General features: G+C 42.5%; 2 protein-coding genes across 2 annotated transcripts; both read right to left on the reverse strand.

The window, feature by feature from the left end:
• Positions 1–536: 536 nt before the first annotated feature.
• LOC143283560 (uncharacterized) lies at positions 537–8384 on the reverse strand. The gene is made up of 4 exons (XM_076589805.1): positions 5945–8384; positions 5630–5811; positions 4424–4531; positions 537–584 (listed from the first exon to the last, which is right to left on the reverse strand). Exons 1-4 carry the CDS (start codon positions 8382–8384, stop codon positions 537–539), a joined length of 2778 nt encoding a protein of 925 aa, XP_076445920.1.
• Positions 8385–8591: 207 nt separating this feature from the next.
• Positions 8592–11470, reverse strand: LOC143283155 (uncharacterized). The gene has a single exon (XM_076589302.1). It carries the CDS (start codon positions 9521–9523, stop codon positions 8597–8599), a length of 927 nt encoding a protein of 308 aa, XP_076445417.1. The 5' UTR covers positions 9524–11470; the 3' UTR covers positions 8592–8596.
• Positions 11471–19794: the final 8324 nt, after the last annotated feature.

The raw sequence follows: 19794 nt of genomic DNA on the forward strand, positions 1-19794 counted from the left end.
TCTTGTCCTTATTATTCGTTCATTTATGTAAACATGCAGTGAACGTGAACTTCAAAGATAAAAAGTGGGGGGGGGGGGGGGGGGGGGTTGTAATCCAGGCTCGGACCTTGTAGTCAGTTGTTTCGTTGTTTTCTTGCGCATCACATTATTTCTTTGGCGCAGTTGGAAAGTGTATTCAGGACCAAAACGACTCATGTGCGTTGTCTCTTTTTCACTAGTTTGTATAATGTTGTCGTTTTCCTTTTCCCAAGTGGAGGTTGATTTAGGGGGAATAACTGTTGTATGAATGCGTGGAAGTGTTTTATTCAGCCAGTTTTTCTCTCCCTTAAAATGTGAAAATACGTAACCCACCTGAGGGACAATAGTTTGTGTCCATTTATAAATTAATTATATGGTAGTGCCATTGTGAGCCCCGCTGAAGTCTCGACGTCCCTCGGATAAATAACCCTCTCCTTTAGCTCCATTTAAATACTATTGTGAATTTTAGTGAACATTTTGTGTAGCAGCTGTTTGAACAGTTCTTCGTCCTGCCGAAGTCACTCCGAGGACCATGCCCCGCCAAACTCCAACCTGAGTTGTCTTGCCTGTGCCACCGCATCAGTTGGACAAGTTGGCTGTGTCTTAGGAGAGAGGGTTGAGGGAATATGACTTTGTAGGGGCATAGTTTGTTCTAGTCATTTTTGTTGTTGTTGTTGCTTTGTTGTTGTTTTTTTTAAAAACTCATTTGTCATCCATCACTCATATAGCCCTTTTGCTTTTGGGAAGTTTTTTTGTTTTTTTTCTCCCCGGGTAGTGGTATATATTGGGGTAGTTATAATAATAATAATAATAATGGTATTTATATAGCGCTGGATCTTGTACAGAGACAAATCAAAGCGCTTTCACACCAGTCATTCACACGCATGCATAACTCTAAAACTGTAGAAACTAAAGACAAGGAAGGGCAGGCAAGGGAGGCCATTTTGGGAAGAGGTGGGTTTTAAGGCCAGACTTGAAAGAGCTGAGTGTGGAGACTTGACGAAGCGAAAAAGGAAGTTCATTCCAATCGCAAGGTCCAGAAACAGAGAACGGCGGCCAATAGTTGAGTGTTTGAATCTGGGTATGCGTAAACAGAGTGGATCCGAGGCCGATCGTAGTAAGCGAGATGGAGTGTAGAGGTGAAGGCAGCCGCAGAGATAGGAAGGGGCAGTTTTGTGAATGCATCTATAACATAGAGTGCTGATCTTGTACTTTATTCGGTGTGAGATGGGGAGCCAGTGGAGATGTTGCAAAAGAGGAGTGATGTGCTCAGATCTTTTCTTTCTGAGGACGAGTCGGGCAGCAGAGTTTTGTATGCGCTGAAGGGGCTGAATGGATGAAGCAGGCAGACCAGACAATAGAGAGTTACAGTAGTCAAGGCGAGAAAGAATGAGAGAAACGACAAGTCTAGATGTTGCGTCAGTGGACAGATATTTCCGGACGGCACTGATGCGTCGCAGTTGACAGTAGCAGGACTGGCATGTCTGATAAATTTTTGCATGGACAGTGTATTGTCAAGGACAACACCGAGGTTCCTGACTGACGTGGAAAGAGGGATGGATGTACTGCCAAGTTTGATTGTGTCAATTGTGATGGAAGACAGTTTTTGTTTAGTTCCTATGATCATTGCTTCAGTTTTGTCCGCGTTCAATTGTAACTTATTTCGAGTCATCCAGTTTTGAATGTCCAGGAAGCAGTTGGATGTTTCTTGCAAGAGCAACAACAATTTTTCAGGGGTATCACTCTTCTGGAGTCGAGTGTCATCAGCATAAGAATGATGACTGATATTATGGCGGTTGATAATTTCAGCGAGAGGAGCGATGTACAGTGTGAAGAGCACTGGGCCTAAAACAGATCCCTGTGGGACTCCATGTTTGATTTTAACGGGTTCAGATTGGAAATGATCAACAGTGACAGACTGGAATCGATCAGTGAGATAAGATTTGAACCAGTTTAGAACAGTGCCGTTGATACCAAATGTAAAATGAAGACGGGAAAGGAGGATTGAATGGTCTATCATATCAAAGGCGGCTGACAAGTCGAGGAGAGTGAGAAGGGAAATTTTTCCGGAGTCAGACGCTATCAGTAGATTGTTCAGAATGTAGAGGAGAGTGGTTTCGGTGCTATGGTCAGTGCGATAGGCAGACTGAAATGGGTGGATGAGATTGTTGAAACAAAGGTGGTTGTTAAGCTGCTTGAGGACAGCTTTTTCAAGGAGTTTGGACATGAATGGAAGATTAGAAACTGGTCGATAGTTTTTCAAAATGTTTGCGTCAAGGTTGGGTTTCTTCAGAAGAGGCCGGACGATTGCAGTTTTGAAAGTGGATGGAAACGTTCCAGTGAGAAGGGACGAGTTGACAATATTAGTGATTGTGGGGAGAAGATGTGAGACACATTGGGAAAAGACCGAGGCTGGTATAGGATCGAGCTCACAGGATTTTACTGTCATTTCTTTTAGGATTTCATGAACTTCTGTTTGTCAATGGATTGAAGGAATGGAGAGGAATGCCGCTGAATTGAGGATCAGGATGAACAGGTTGGAAAGACATTTGGTCTAAGATGGTACGAATATTTTGGACTTTGTCGAAAAAGAAAGAGGAGAAGACATTGGGGAGTTCAGATAAAGTGTAGGTAGAAGGAAGAGGAGTCCTTTTTGCAGTTCCGAGAAGATTTGACATGACAGAGTAAAGAGATTTGGTGGATGTGGCATCGAGAACTTGAGAAGAAAAGTTTGTTTTTGCTGATGAGATCATTTGTTTGACTATTTATTTGTTTTCGGAATATTTGATTGTGGACTTGCAGTTTTGTTGATCGCTATCGTCTTTCCAGTTGGCGACGTTTGCGTTTTGCAAGTCGAATGTCTTGTGTGTACCATGGGGCGGAGGGTCTGTCAGGGAGCATGCGGGTAGTGGGGGGTGCATGTTCATCCAGCAGTTGAGAGAGGACAGTGTTGTAATGTGTGGATATGTCGGTAAGGGAAGAAATTTTGGAAAGGCGTTCAGCAGCTTGAGAAGAAAAAGTGTTGATGGATTTCAGGTTGCGACGAGTAACAGATTTTTTTGGGGTTGGTATAGCACTCTTCTATCCGTAGGTTAGCTAGCATACGTTATTTTGTCCCGTTCTCTTTCTGCCTCTTCTTTCTGACATTGTGTGAATGCGTGAATAAAAGACGTAAAAATATATTTCATTTTAGTGGTCTGCTGTTTGTGTGCGAGGGTGGTCGACTTGAGCGAATCCTGGGTAAAATTATACAAAACATATCTTAGACGCGACAAATGGGGGCTCGTCCGGGATTCGCTCTGTGTTGAAGTGTTGGCCACCTCTCATACAGACAGAGCCACTATATTTTTTTTTCTAGTGTGTTTAGTTAGGTGAGTGGTTGGTAGGTTAGATCCTGGTTGGTGCGTGATCTCTTTCCTCCAGGATAGCATACTCCCACAGGGAGGCAGTCTTAAGAACCTCTTGCCGGTACCTTGGTTGGTTGAAAAAAAAAAGGGGGGGTTATACTGTGTCGACCCTTTTCACTCAGTCCAATAGTAAAGCTTGTTGGAGTTACCTCCCTTAAGTTTCCAACTTAGCTATTTGAAGCAACCAACACTACACTGAGGAAATTGTCCCGAAAGAGAGAGAATTCATATTAATGTTTCGCTTGCATAAAGTCTTACTTCATTGAACATTAATGTGATGTGTTAAACAGTTTGAAAAAAAAACTTTGTGAATAATTTGTAATTATCCACGTTTCATTTGTTCGTAGCAAAGGAGTGAGAAAAGAATTTTACTTTCGTAATTTCGTAAGATACGAAGTTTCTTTATTTCCTGTTTCTTTATTGGGTGTAACTATTGTGTTTATCGTAATTGTGTGTTTTTGCATAATTCTGGTCATTGGATCGAAAATCACTTTATTGTGAAATTCTGACTGGGTTTTTCTTTGTGTGATTCAAACTGATACTGTCTTTTAGACAGTAAACAGCTTAATATGACTACTCCTGAACAGCCCGGTGCAACCACTTGTTCCAAGCATAAGGCTTCTACTATCACAAGAGTCACTACCACGACCACTTACACCACAGTGTCACAAACTCTCTTAATACAATAATAGTCTAGGGGTATTGGTTTACACAAAAGAGCTTACGCAAAATTGCCCTAAGAATTTTAGGGGTGGTTTACTTAACCTGTATTAATTTTACTTATCCAGTACTAAATGAAAACGTGTAACAAGACATTTATACAAACACCTTTCAAAAAGTGTGACCACACCAAATTTTAATCTTTAGAACATTTATTAAATCATTTCTTTTCTTTTAACTCTCCCCTTTTCCCAACATTTATAAAACAAATAAAAGTCTAGCGACTCACGGCCGCACTCATCATGGCCGACTAGTTAATGTCCGGGGGGTAAAATCACAGGACTCATCTTCACGATGCGGCGCACGGTTGTCGAGGTGAAGTACACATGCAGGTCCGGTCCTCTCCAGTCAGCGAAACAGCCTCCCACGTCGTCCCACAGTCCGCCCTCCAGCCACAGTCACGCCAGGTCATCAGATCAAACCGCATCAGATCCACGGCCGAACAGTCACACAGATCAGGCTGTCTGGTGAGATTATCTACAGATCCACTACTGGACTCAGCAGAAATCACGACTTCAACGTCAGCAACTGAACTGGCTCCAAAACCAGTAACCTGTCGACCCGCACTCCAGCAACCAGAACTTGTACTGGGAAACTAACAGTCAACTACAACCTGGAACTAACACTCCAGAAGAAGGAATTTCGACTACATTGATTCTGCAGTCCCCTGACTTGGCCCACTCTAGACCAGTCAACAATAATACGAGATTAGCACTCGGCTTAACCCAAGATCTTCAGGCAATCCCTGGATGGCTTGTACTATAAACATAAATGACGAACTCCCGAACTAGAAAAAACAAAAGTCCTGTTCGATAACAAGGCACTTAGCACGACAGCAAAATCACTCCAGTACAGCACAAAACCCACAAGAATCTCCAACAACAAATCAACATGAAACCAACTTTTACAGCACTAAATCCGACAGTAGAAAAGAAAACGATGCCTCTGACTAGCAACACAAGCTTTGGACTCCCGCAATCCAAGGAAGAGAAGTGTCCCTCTCTCTCGAAGTTCAAAACCGGAAGCCCCTCCCACAAGTCCCATCACAATGAACTCTCCCAGCAAGGAAGACGGAAACACACAACAAACATGGTTCCACACTACAATTATAGATCAGAACCTACCTGACACCCCTATGTAAAACTCTATCGGATCTTCCATCTGACCTTTTCCCAACCTGCAGACATACACTGACATGTGACAATCCCCCCTTGCTTATGATGAAACATCCGTTTCATTCCACACAGCAATTCAACAGGTTATGAACAGAATTAGAACACCCGACTTAAAAAATCAGCCCCAACGTTCTCCTTTCCAGGAATCACTTGTACCGTAAAAGAGTACGGCTGCAACAACAAAGCCCACCTCATCAGGTGACTGTTTGAATGCTTGGTTTTGTGCAGAAAAGCCAGTGGCTGATGATCAGTCTCCAACACAAAGTGTCGACCATACAGGTATGGCTCGAACTTGTCGACCGCCCATACAACAGCCAAACACTCCTGTTCCACTGTTGCATAGTTTCGCTCGGCCGAGGTCAGTTTCCGACTGGCGTAGTGCACAGGTTGCCACAGTCCGTCGCCTTCCTGCAACAGAACAGCTCCCAGAGCTTCGTTGGATGCATCAGTCCGCAGGATAAAAGGAGCCTCCGGATCAGCCAGGCAGACAACTGGTTCACAGCAGAGACGTTCTTTGAGAGTCCGAAAAGCCTTCTCGCAACTCTCAGTCCACTGAACTTGATTCGGCTTTCCTTTCTTGGTCAAATCAAAGGAGCGGCCAAAGTGGAAAAATTCGGCACGAACCTCTATAGTAACCCGACAATCCCAGGAACGAACGAACTTCTTTCTTTGTAGCTGGTCTGCAAGCATCTCTTATCTTGGCAACTTTGTCCTCGGTAGGTCGCATTCTGCCCTGTCCTACCACATGTCCCAAGAACTCGAGCTCCTCGAACCCAATGAAACACTTTGAAGGACGCACCGACAAGTTTGCCTCGTCCAACCTGCCGAACAAAGCTTCAAGAGCCTGTACATGTTGCTCCCAAGTGTCAGTGGCCACAATGACATCGTCCATGAAATTCTGCACATCGTCATGGCCCAAAGGTCCCAAAAGTCGCCTCATCACCCGACTAAAAACAGCCACCGCATTTTGGAGACCAAACGGCATGACAGTCCACTGGAATTGTCCCAAAGGAGTGGAAAAAGCAGTTTTGGGTCTGTCCTCAACCTTCACTGGTACTTGCCAGTACCCCTTGGACAAATCTATCTTGGACAGATACTTAGATTTGCTCAGACAACAGAAAAGAAATTCTGGGTCAGGGAGAGGTTCCGCATCGAACTCCGTTACCCCATTCAACTTTCGATAGTCCACGCAAAACCGGACCCTTCCATCCTTTTTTGCTACCAATACGATAGGCGAGTTGTAGGGAGAGCAAGCTGGTTCAATGACTCCCAGCTTCACCATATCCTGCACCTCCTTCCGGACAACAGCCTGTTTGGCATGAGGTAGAGGATACTGTTTAACCCTGACTGGAGTAGCCTCCCTGAGAAGTAACTCACATTCGCCTAAGTCAGTTTTCAGCGGAAGATCAGTCACAACTCGAGCTCGCTTCTCAATCACTTGAGCAGCTTGGCTTCTCTGCGCAGCTGTTAGAGTTGGACCATAGCAGACATCTCCAGTACTTTCTTCAGCCTCCAGTGGACATGGCGGAAGTTTTTGAGTTGATTTCTGGGAAACCCCCTCATCCATCACAACTGCAACATGAACGGCGGAAACTGGTTTCGACTCTCCTGCCCTCTCCAAGTACTGCTTCAACAGATTGGCATGATACAGCCTCAACTGCCCTTCCACCTCAATCCGGTAATCAGCCTCGCCAGCCCTCTCTACTACGGTGTATGGCCCTTGCCAGCTTACCTGCAGTTTATTGTGCTTGGCCGACAACAACAGCAGAACTTGGTCCCCTGGCTTGAAAGTACGTGGCTTCGCCTTGCGGTCAAAATACCGAGCGTAACGACTCGATGACTTCCCCAGATTGTCCCGAGCCAAAGCACAAGTCTCCTCAAGACGGTTTCGGAGATCGACAACATACTGGGCAGTGGTTTTGACTTCCTCGGTTGCCTCCTCATCAGTCCAAGCTTGCCTGAGCACTGCAAGAGGCCCTCTCACTGTACGGCCGTACAGGAGCTCAAAGGGGGAAAATCCCAAACTCTCCTGGGGAGCCTCCCGGTATGCAAACAGAAGCGCTGGAAGAAAACGGTCCCACAGTCTTGGTTGCTCCTGGCACAATTTCTTTAGCATGGACTTGAGTGTGCCGTTGAACCTTTCGACCAGTCCGTTGCACTGAGCATGATACGGCGTCGTGGTCAAACCCCGGATTGAGAGTAGGCAATTCACCTGTCTCATCACCTCACTGGTAAATTGCGTACCCCGATCCGTCAGAACTTCAGAGGGTATCCCTACATGTGACCAGATCTCGAACAATGCCTCCGCCACCCGCTCTGCCTCAATGCCTTTCAATGGAACTGCCTCTGGGTACCTAGTGGCATAGTCGACCACTGTAAGTATATAGCGATTCCCACTCTCTGAAGCTGGAAGGATGGGCCCTACCAAATCAATGCCTACCCGGCGGAATGGGGTATCGATCAACGGCATCCGGACCAAAGGCACCTTCTTGGTCCGCCCCTTCGGTGTCACCTTCTGACATAGATCACACGACATACAGAACCTCCTCACCTCTGTGCAGAGTCCCGGCCAGAAAAACTGCTGCCAGATCCGCTCCAGGGTTTTCTTAGATCCAAGATGTCCTCCCATCAACGATTCATGTGCCAACCTCAGTAGTTCTTGTCTGTACTTTGCTGGTACCACTACTTGTTTATAAGTACCCTCTTTTCCGGAGTACTGGCGGTATAAAATTCCCTTTTTCTCAAAGAACTGCACTTTCCCTGATTTCCCTGACCGTTGAATGTTTTTTCCTTCCGCTAACTCACGGAACTTGTCCAGACTTGTATCCTCAGTCTGCGCCACCCTCAGGTCCTCAGGTGTAATTTCTCCAACCTCTCCTGTGGTAGGCTTCAGAGCCTTGAAAGGTCTACTGTCCCTCTTGGCCTGAGCCCGAGTAACAACAGCCACACCTTCCTCCTTGGCCTTGTAGACCGGTATCTCAAGTTCAACCCCATCTTTCAAAACAGCTTTGTTCCCAATGAGTAAATCAAAAACTGGGTTACTCATCAAAATGGCTTTGGTCATCCCTGTAAAGAAAGGAGTCTGAACATCAATCCATGCAACAGGTAGTAGATTTCCCTTAATGGAATCCGCCAAAGTCACTGGCAAGAGCTCTCCGGTGCGCTGTCCTTTTGTTACCAGATCTTCACGAACAACAAAAAGCTCTGCTCCAGTATCCCGCAATGCTCTGACAGAATGTTCACCCACCTTCGCCTGAACTTGCCCGACAAAAGGCTTTACCGAGCAGTTAAGCACAACTCCTCTACCTTGTCCCGAGTCGGCTTAATCTGCAAAGAAGTCACAACAGCCCCGACTCCACTCTTTTCCTTCTTCCATTGTCTACAATCTACTTTCCGGTGTCCCTTTTTCTTACAAAAGAAACAGACCAACTCCTTGACCTCCTGGACAGGTTGACCCGGACTCCTGCCTGAAGAGCTCAGCTGGTTATGAGGTACACCCCCTTGCTTAGATCCTTTCCCACATTGTCGTGCCTCGGTGTACGCCTCAGCCAGATCTGCGGCCTCCTGGGCATTTTTCGGCTGTCTCTCTCTGATGAAAGTAGCCAACTCGGGTGACACTCCCGCCAACAGCTGCTCCATAAGCAAGAGATCCCTTAACTCCTCAAAAGTAGCACCCTTTCCTGACATTTCCAGCCAACGAGTTAGCCACAACTGGAGTTTCGCGACATGCCTACGGAAAGAATCGGCCTGCTCCTTCTTTGTTGCCCAAAATTTCCTCCGGTAGGAATCTGCAGAAATCTGAAACCTCAACAACAAAGCAGATTTCAAATCAACATATTTATCCACCTCCTCCTCCGTCAGACCTGTATACACTTCCCGTGCCCTCCCCTTCAACAGGGTTCCGAGACGAATAGCCCACGACTCCTTCCTCCATCCATGGAACTTTGCAAGTCTTTCAAATTGGCACAAATAGCTGTCAATGTCATCTTTATCCTCAAAAAACGGCATCTCAAGACGGATCCTCTCAATCCTCAATCCGACATCCTCCTCCCCTACAGCTGCCGCCCCGTTTGTGAGTTGCCTCTCATGCACAGACCTTTCCGCCAATTCCATACGCTCCCTGCGCTGACCCTCACGTTCCCTCAGTGCTCTCTCCTCACAATCCTGCACAAAATTTGCCGAGTCCTTGCCTGAAAGACCCATCTTTTCTCCCTCCTGCCTGTATGCAGCCAAAGAACCAACATTTGCTTGCGGAACCAACCTCTCATGCAAACCCCCACGACCCACTCCCCGTGGAGTAGTAGTATGAGTTGGAAAAAGATTCTCCCTGACGCTAAAAAAAATAAAGACCTCTGTCAGTGAACTCGCTATCACCAAAAACAAGGACAAAATTTTACACCACCACAAAAGTGCAAAAATTAATACGCCAACACCAAAACAATAATCATACTAAAGAAATCCCAATAAGCGTACTTACGTTTCACAAGGGTAAAGGTTTAAACAAAATCAAACCTAAAATTTCCCACTATCCACTCGCCAGGCTAATCCCGGACGAGCCCCCAAAATTTTGTCACAAACTCTCTTAATACAATAATAGTCTAGGGGTATTGGTTTACACAAAAGAGCTTACGCAAAATTGTCCTAACAATTTTAGGGGTGGTTTACTTAACCTGTATTAATTTTACTTATCCAGTACTAAATGAAAACGTGTAACAAGACATTTATACAAACACCTTTCAAAAAGTGTGACCACACCAAATTTTAATCTTTAGAACATTTATTAAATCATTTCTTTTCTTTTAACTCTCCCCTTTTCCCAACATTTATAAAACAAATAAAAGTCTAGCGACTCACGGCCGCACTCATCATGGCCGACTAGTTAAGTTAATGTCCGGGGGGTAAAATCACAGGACTCATCTTCACGATGCGGCGCACGGTTGTCGAGGTGAAGTACACATGCAGGTCCCGTCCTCTCCAGTCAGCGAAACAGCCTCCCACGTCGTCCCTGGTTGTCCGTAAGTAGCGTTAACACAGTCCGCCCTCCAGCCACAGTCACGCCAGGTCATCAGATCAAACCGCATCAGATCCACGGCCGAACAGTCACACAGATCAGGCTGTCTGGTGAGATTATCTACAGATCCACTACTGGACTCAGCAGAAATCACGACTTCAACGTCAGCAACTGAACTGGCTCCAAAACCAGTAACCTGTCGACCCGCACTCCAGCAACCAGAACTTGTACTGGGAAACTAACAGTCGACTACAACCTGGAACTAACACTCCAGAAGAAGGAATTTCGACTACATTGATTCTGCAGTCCCCTGACTTGGCCCACTCTAGACCAGTCAACAATAATACGAGATTAGCACTCAGCTTAACCCAAGATCTTCAGGCAATCCCTGGATGGCTTGTACTATAAACATAAATGACGAACTCCCGAACTAGAAAAAAAACAAAAGTCCTGTTCAATAACAAGGCACTTAGCACGACAGCAAAATCACTCCAGTACAGCACAAAACCCACAAGAATCTCCAACAACAAATCAACATGAAACCAACTTTTACAGCACTAAATCCGACAGTAGAAAAGAAAACGATGCCTCTGACTAGCAACACAAGCTTTGGACTCCCGCGATCCAAGGAAGAGAAGTGTCCCTCTCTCTCGAAGTTCAAAACCGGAAGCCCCTCCCACAAGTCCCATCACAATGAACTCTCCCAGCAAGGAAGACGGAAACACACAACAAACATGGTTCCACACTACAATTATAGATCAGAACCTACCTGACACCCCTATGTAAAACTCAATTATCGGATCTTCCATCCGACCTTTTCCCAACCTGCCGACATAGACTGACATGTGACACACAGCATCCACCCCATCGAGTAATACCCTTTCCTCGTCTGACAGAAGGGTTCCACAATGGCTCACTCGTATGGAGAGTGCTATTCACACACCACCTCCACGTACCCCTGGAGCATTCCTCGGTGTGGGTAAAGGTGAGCCCGAAACACAGCATGCTTCGACAGTTTCCGCACCCTCTACTCAAGGTAATGATTTAGCCTCTCTGCTCTTGTTCCTAGAGAAACAACGTCGGGAAGAAAAACGACAGATGAGAGAGAAAAGAAGAATAAGAACAACATAGACAAGAGAGAAAAGAAGAACAACAACATAGACAAGAGAGAAAAGAAGAAGAACAACGTAGGCAAGAGAGAAAAGAAGAAGAACAACGTAGGCAAGAGAGAAAAGAACGACGTCAGCGGAGGCAAGAAGAGAGGGAAGAACAACATCGTAGGCGCCAAGAGGAGAAAGAAGGGGAACAACTTCGACTTGAAACCTTACTCCAGAGGTTAGGGACAGCTTCAGGTACAGGGCAACCCCAACTAGACAGAATTCCCCCACCTCGCTTACAGCTTCCTGAATTTCGTACAGGTGACGACATTGACGATTTTCTTGCCCATTTTGATGACAGTTACGGACTGACTGACAGAGAGAGAATACTGCATCTCACAGGGTCTTTGACAGAGAGGGCAAGACAAACGTTCATAGACTTGCCGCAACATTCCTCCTACGATGAACTTAAGGACACTCTCAGGAAAAAGTTCCACCTCAGTGCCGAGTCGTACAGGAAGTTCAGAGACATAAGGAAGGGAGGAGATGAGACGTTCATTCACCTTGGTGAACGTATGAACAGAACTCTAGATTACTGGATCCGTATATCAGGGTTAGAATTGAGAGATCTTGTTCTTATTGAACAACTGTACAACATAGTCACCCCAGGTATGGTAACGCGGATCAAAGAGTCACAGCCCAAGTCGTTTAGAGATGCAATCAGAGTGGCTGAGATTTATGCAGAGGACTGAAATCTCAGAGTTCAGTGTTTCCCAAGCCACCGGTTCTGCAAGCACGAGATGACAAAACACGGTTGCCACAGCAACCCTTTTCTGGCACTCGGCAAACACGACCTTTCGGGGCACCACAGCATACACAAGGTCCCCATCCCTCAGGACAGACTGTTTCCAGCAACAGTCCAGACCACCACTCCAAACGCCCCAGTCAATGAAGTGTTTTCACTTTGGGAAGTTTTGTTGTTTTTTTCTCCCCCGGTAGTGGTATATATTGGGGTAGTTGGGTGGGTATAGCACTCTTCTATCCGTAGGTTAGCTAGCATACGTTATTTTGTCCCGTTCTCTTTCTGCCTCTTCCTTCTGACATTGTGTGAATGCGTGAATAAAAGACGTAAAAATATATTTCATTTTAGTGGTCTGCTGTTTGTGTGCGAGGGTGGTCGACTTGAGCGAATCCTGGGTAAAATTATACAAAACATATCTTAGACGCGACACACACACACAATCAGAAAAGAAGGGCAAATAGTTCATTGAGCTTTTATTATGTATGACAGTTGACAATGGTACATGCACTTCTTTCAATGGAACAAAGCAAATGGACTTGCTGAGCTGTAAATACAGCCCCTGAGACAGGAAAGTTGGAAAACAAGAAAAAATTGATGGAGTTCAAAACAAACAGGGAATGTGTGTGTTTTGCATGTTACTGGGAACATCAACACACAAACACACACACGTATAGATATAATAAAAATAAATCTGTGAAACAAAAACTCTGGATGTTTAATGTAATGTTTGCATTTTCGGGTTTGTATCCACACATGTGCATTGGCATGATTATTTCTTTGAACACCAGGACAAAGAATCGGAACCCTACACATCCCAGCTCCATTAAGCACGGTCCTCCTGTTTGGAGATCAATACTTTCTCCACTCTGAAATAGATCTGAACTCTGCACTGAATCAAGCAAGTCATCACAAAATGATTTCATTTATAGTTTGCCAGACTATGTATTCAGATGTTATACAATTATATTCATGTCCTTTGACCTGGTAGAGAAAGATCATGTGTTGATCCAACATCAATGACCCATCCTCCATGTCTGATTCACATGCTGTTCGTCGTGTTTAGTATCTATATACCAGAAAATACCATATATACACCTGAAAACAGCATCTATATACCAGAAAGTAACAAAGTGTTGAGTACAAGTATCACTTATCCTCCTGTTAAAAAAACAAAACTAATCAAAACCCTTATGTCAGGTGTACACAGTTTAAGTTGTCAGATATTGCATATTCCACTTTTATTTCTCTCTCTCTCTCTCTCTCTCACTTTATGTTCAAATAACTTCTGTTCCTGCATCTTCCCCCCCCCCCCCCCCTCCCAAAAAAAAACAATCCAAAAACAAACGAAAAAACATACTGGCAAAGTTTTTTTTTTTTTTAATTTTCTCCCTCTCCCACAAAAAACACACACAAACTTTATAATCTTAAACTTAAGAGTTTCTCACAATGCAACATCCTCTCTTCTTCTTAATAACAATGAGATTAAAAAACAAAAATAAAAAAAACCAACACCAAAACAATTTGTTTTATTTTTGTGTGACATTGTTGAACTCCACCAGAGTTTTTTTTAACACAGCACTGACCACCAAGGCCAGTTACTTCCTTTCTCCCTGACGAGGCTGCTAAACCAGAGAGTGACTGGATGAGAGCAACAGGAGATGGGGGGGGAGGGTGACAGGGTGAAACAACGTGACACATCAATGACTGCTGCCTTCATGAACAGATTCGGGATCGTGGATGAAGGGAGACAATTTCACATTCTCACATAAATTCTGGATGCTCAAAAGACAATTTCACACTAGGACAAAATTCTGAATGCTCAATCGGAGACAACTTAGCACAAGGACAAAGCTCTGATGAAGGGAGACAATTTCACACTCAGACCAAGCTCATTTCCTTTCCACACCTAACATATTTTTTTCACTTATTCAACCATGTCAAATCCTCAGTCATACCATGGCTGTTAGCGTTTTCTTTGTTCTGAGAACAATTCTGTGAGTGCCTATGTGTGAACAATTCTGTGAGTGCCTATGTATCTGTATCAGTATATGAGTGCAAGGGAAATATGTGAAAAATGGTGGAACAACAGACCATTTTGTAGTACAAGTACACTGTTCACTATAGCCTATGGATGAGATGAACTAAAAAAAATTTTAAAAGAGGGAGGTGCTAACAGTTAAGACAAAAAACAAAAAAAACAAAAAAAAAATGACATAAGCAAGAGAAAATGCTACAAATGTTTTTGCACACGAGTCTTATCTGCGTGCTTTCATACTTTCATGTTACCGAGAGGATGTGCATCACTACATGCCATCTAGCAGTTTAATTACTTTTCTTTTTTCATCTTCTCTTTTTCATCTATTGGTAAGAACAGGATATGCCGACACCATAAAATCGTCATGATTAAAAAATAAAAACGCTTCCTTTTCTTAAAACAAAGCAAAACAAAAAATACACAAGTGAGAGAAAATGCTTCAAATGTTTTTGCACATGAGTCTGTATCTGCATGCTTTCATGTTACCGAGAGGATGTGCATCATTACATGCCATCCAGCAGTTTAATTACTTTTCTTTTTTCATCTTCTCTTTTTCATCTATTGGTAAGAACAGGATATGCTGACACCATAAAATCTTCATGATTGAAAAATAAAAATGCTTCATTCCCTTAAAAAAAACACCAAAAAAAAAAAACAAACAAAAAACCCACATAAGTGAGAAAAATGCTTCAAATGTTTTTGCACATGAGTCTGTATCTGCGTGCTTTCATGTTACCGAGGGGATGTGCATCACTACATGCCATCCAGCAGTTTAATTACTTTTCTTTTTTCATCTTCTCTTTTTCATCTATTGGTAAGACACCATAAAATCTTCATGATTAAAAAATAAAAATGCTTCCTTTCCTTGAACGCCTTATCTTCACATTTAGCTTTCATTGGTTCATGTTGTGAAGAATACACCTGTAGTTTGCAGTACTTTTTAAAATTTTTTTAGGTGTATGTATTTTGTTTCAAATTCTGCAAAAGAATATGGTCTTCAAAAATGTCATCCAAATCTATCAACATTTAAAATGTGTGTGTATATTTTCAACAGTAACATCAACAAGCAAACAGCTAAAACGCACACAAGGAGTGATGGGAAATTAATGAAACAACCTACCACGCTAATAAACACACAATGACATGTACATTAATTAAACAACGTACCACGCTAATGAACTCACAATGGCATACATTAATGAAACAACCTACCATGCTAATGAACAATGACATACATTAATAAAACAACCTACCATGCTAATGAACACATGATGACATACATTAATTAAACAACCTACCATGCTAATGAACACTGACATACTGCTGCACACACATATTGAACGTATTATGACACTCAATAAACATGGCACTTTGGTAATTACTTTTCACTAATAATCCACTCACTCTCAGGCATGCAGGTTCCATCGTAACTCCACTCACTCTCGGGTATTTAGGTTTCACTCTAACTCCACTCACTCTCAGGTATTTAGGTTTCACTCTAACTCCACACACTCTCCGGTATTTAGGTTTCACTCTAACTCCACTCACACTCAGGTATTTAGGCTTCACTCTAACTCCACACACTCTCAGGTGTTTAGGCTTCACTCTAACTCCACACACTCTCACATATTTACCAGTAGGTTTCACTGTAACTTCACTCACTCTCGGGTATTTAGGTTTCACTCTTAACTCCACACACTCTCAGGTATTTACTCCACTCACTCTCAGGTATTTAGGTTTCACTCTTAACTCCACACACACTCAGGTATTTACTCCACACACTCTCGGGTATTCAGGTTTCACTCTAACTTCACTCACCCTCAGGTATTTAGGTTTCACTCTAACTCCACACACTCTCAGGTATTTAGGTTTCACTCTAACTCCACACACTCAGGTATTTAGGCTTCACTATAATTTCACTCACTCTCAGGTATTTAGGTTTCACTCTAACTCCACACACTCTCAGGTATTTAGGTTTCACTATAACTTCACTCATTCTCAGGTATTTAGGTTTCACTATAACTCCACTCACTCTCAAGTATTTAGGTTTTACTTTACTCCACTGACTCTTAGAAGCACATACTAATCTCTCTTAAAAAGTGGCAGACCATATCCAAACACTAACAGTTCATGAATTTAAGAAACAATCTTCAACTGCAACACTGCCATCAGATTTTCCAAATAACAATGCAAACTGACTGTTGCGTTCAAACAAATATGAGAATTGGTTCACTATGGGGGAAAATAACAAATTATCATGAAGATTATAGAATGTTAGTTTTTTTTCCTTCTTTATTTATGGATATTTTTTTCCTTTTCAGTCCCATATTAACCCCTAAATACATACTCTGAATGGAAGAAGGTAGATGCATATGATTCTTTATGAATTTTATATTTCTGACAACTGAGCAGAAGAAAAAAACCCTAATAAAAACAGACCAGGAACTCATTTCTTCAGTCAAAAAAAAAAAAAGACAAAATAGAGAAAACAGTGACAAAAAAAGGATTCAAAATCTTCCTATAGAAAACCAACTGAACGCTTCCACTGAACATTTCAATAATCAAGTCATTTTTAAAGGTACCATACAAAATTCCAAAGCCTTAATCATCTTTTTCAAAATGTTTTTCCCTTTCTGCTTCCTATGACCAGGAGGTTTATGGGTGTGATGTATTCAACATGGAACTGACATGTGGCTGACCGTCACTAAGGGGAACGAGTCATGATTTCCAACGCATAACTTGTGTGCCATGTTTTAAGCTACCTCCACAAAATATTGTGACCATGTCAATAAAGCATGGCGATGCATCTGTACCCATAATTGTTTTTTTCCTCGTGGTGACAGCCCTGAGATGGCCTAAACGGTCGGCTGGGCTCTAAACAACATGAATTGAATTGAATAATTGTTTTTCTCGATAAGCAAACTAACACACAAGTAAGCAAACTTAATGTACTGTAAATGAAGAGACCCGTGATGTACAACAAGGCTTTAATTCCTAAAAAAAAAAAAAACCCAAAAAAACCGTACATACAAAAAAACATACAGTGTGAAGGTTCAATTTACTAAGTATAATAGTCATGCATAAGTGTACTAACAAAATAAAGTCAGGGTAGTGCATTAACTCACTAAGCGTTAGTTGTAACAGTGACAGTTCAATATATATATGAGAGTTTAAGCTTGCAGTATTTTTCACACACCTGGTAAAAAAAAAAAAAGGCTAATGAAAACCTGAGTGAAGTAAGAGCAACAGCAGCAGCAGCACTGAGTCAGGGGACTGCTCGTGTGTCCAGTGGGGTGTGGCATAAAGCAGTCAGCTAAGGCACGGAAACATGAGGCCACCATCCACACTGAACAAAACTCAGCATGCTGGGTTACTGCCATTTACTGTCAACAACTGGAAATGTACAACTGGAATTATGCCCCCTTCTCCTGCCTGGGCCAGAAAGTGGACCCTGTGCGATCAACTGTTGCTCCTTATGACGGTCACTCTTTAAAGTACAGGTCCCTTTCCTCAGAAATTTGCTACAAAATACCACCTGAGCTCAGTAAGACACTGCAGTGTAACTGGTGATGTGATCTGTCCAAATTATTGTGCGCTAATTTTTCAACTGCAGCCACTCATTGGATTTTTTTCTTTTCTTCTTCTTCTAAATGAAGGGAAAAACAAACCTATTAACTTCAACCTGGTAACTATTTCCTGGTTCTGCTATTTACAAGGAAAGAAAAAGAAAACCTATCAGCTTAAGCCTTTCATTTCAGAGTGTCAATATGTCCACACTTAAGGGCAGTCACATTAACACCAGTCCAGCTGGTCACATGAGTATGTTTACTTCCTTGCAAATGGCCACTTGATGCATATTCAAAGCAACATCTCAGCAAGTTTTGGCTCGATTCTGATGTTTTTTTCAAAAATATTTTGTGAAGCAAGCAGTTGTTAATTAAGCATGTCAACATGGTTGCCAAGATATACAGTACAGAAAAGGTGGCTAGAATTTGGTTTGATTTTTCGCACAATAATGACTACTGCAACAACGAAAATGTGATAAAAAAATAAATAAATAAATAAAATAAAAAAAAAAGAAAGAAAGAAAAAGTAATGTTGCTGATGAACCGACGTGATTCTGTTTATCCTCCTCATGATTATGTGCTACAAAGTAAATCAACAGGACGGGGATGGGGTCATATTTTAAGTGGGTATATATATAAAAAAACAATATTTTAACTTGAAGCCTTCATTTTGGGGTTTTCAGTTACTATGAAACCCTCCAGATTAAAACTTCAAGCAAAAAATTTGTTTACAGTGAACTTTTGTGATGCAATATTGTGCGACAGAGTGTGTGTGTGTGGGAGTGTTTATGTTTAGAACAACATGATAGTAACTACACTTGGTTACTGTGACTAAAGCATTTGTAAATATTTTAGCATCATTTCTAGCAATTCTATCCATAAAATACACAGATGTGAATTTTCTTTTTTTTCTATCATCTTTTTTTTACCAAAATATTTCCCCCTAAAATTCTAAGTTGTCTTTCCTGACTGGGAGTTATCTAATCCGGTCAACATTGAACATAATTATGATCATTGTATTCTCCATTCATTTTCCGTTACGAAAACATACTTTTACATACTTTTTTAGCATACTTATAAATTTGTGATTTTTGTAGCGATTGGTGTGTTTTGGTTTTTTTTTTTTTTTTTGTTTGCTTTTTTTGGTGGTGGTGGTGGTTGCTAAAATTACAAATACTGTATCAATCCTGTAGAATCTGGAAGAAAAAAAGAAGCAGAAAAAACAGGCACAAAAAGAAAAACACAGGCACAAGTGCAGCTGTATTCATGCACATATAAACCTAAAACATGGCTCTGAAGCTGACAAGAACACAAACATAATCAAACATAATATACAAAATTATAACAGGTGTAAAAAAACACACACACAAAAAACAATATGTGGGCAGTGGGTCACTCACATCTTTAGACACTAAAGCCTGCACACTTCTTTCAGCTGATGGGGACAGAGTTCACACAAAAGTTGTGGCTTGCATTGGTACACTCAAACCAGGCATCTTTTTACCTGGCAGGCACAGTATGTTCCTATAAAGGAGACATCTCCTCCTGACCAATATGAGCCATGCCTGCCCATCTGCAGGGCACAGTATGTTCCTATGATTTTTAAGATATTTTCTTAACTCACTCAGTACAGCCAGTCCTCTCTTCTCCTCAACACAGACCCCTCGGATGTCCAGTGGGTGCCTGAATGACCCAACCTTTAGCTTCCGTCATCAGAATTGTGGTATTCTTTGTCAACATCCACCTCTTCAGTATAAGAACCTTTCGCTTGCAATATTTTGATGATGGTAATTGGGGTGAAACGCTGTTAACGTCGTCTCTTTCGCCGTTCGTATGGAGAGAGTTAAGGAGATATCCTGCCTAATATGAGCCATGCCTCACCAACTGCAGGGCACAGTATGTTCCTATTGCTCTCCAGTCTCAGTCTGATTGTCACAGAGAACAATGGCTTTGCTCTGAGATC

Source organism: Babylonia areolata, chromosome 6 (assembly GCF_041734735.1).
Source record: "Babylonia areolata isolate BAREFJ2019XMU chromosome 6, ASM4173473v1, whole genome shotgun sequence".
Lineage (NCBI taxonomy): Eukaryota > Metazoa > Mollusca > Gastropoda > Neogastropoda > Buccinidae > Babylonia > Babylonia areolata.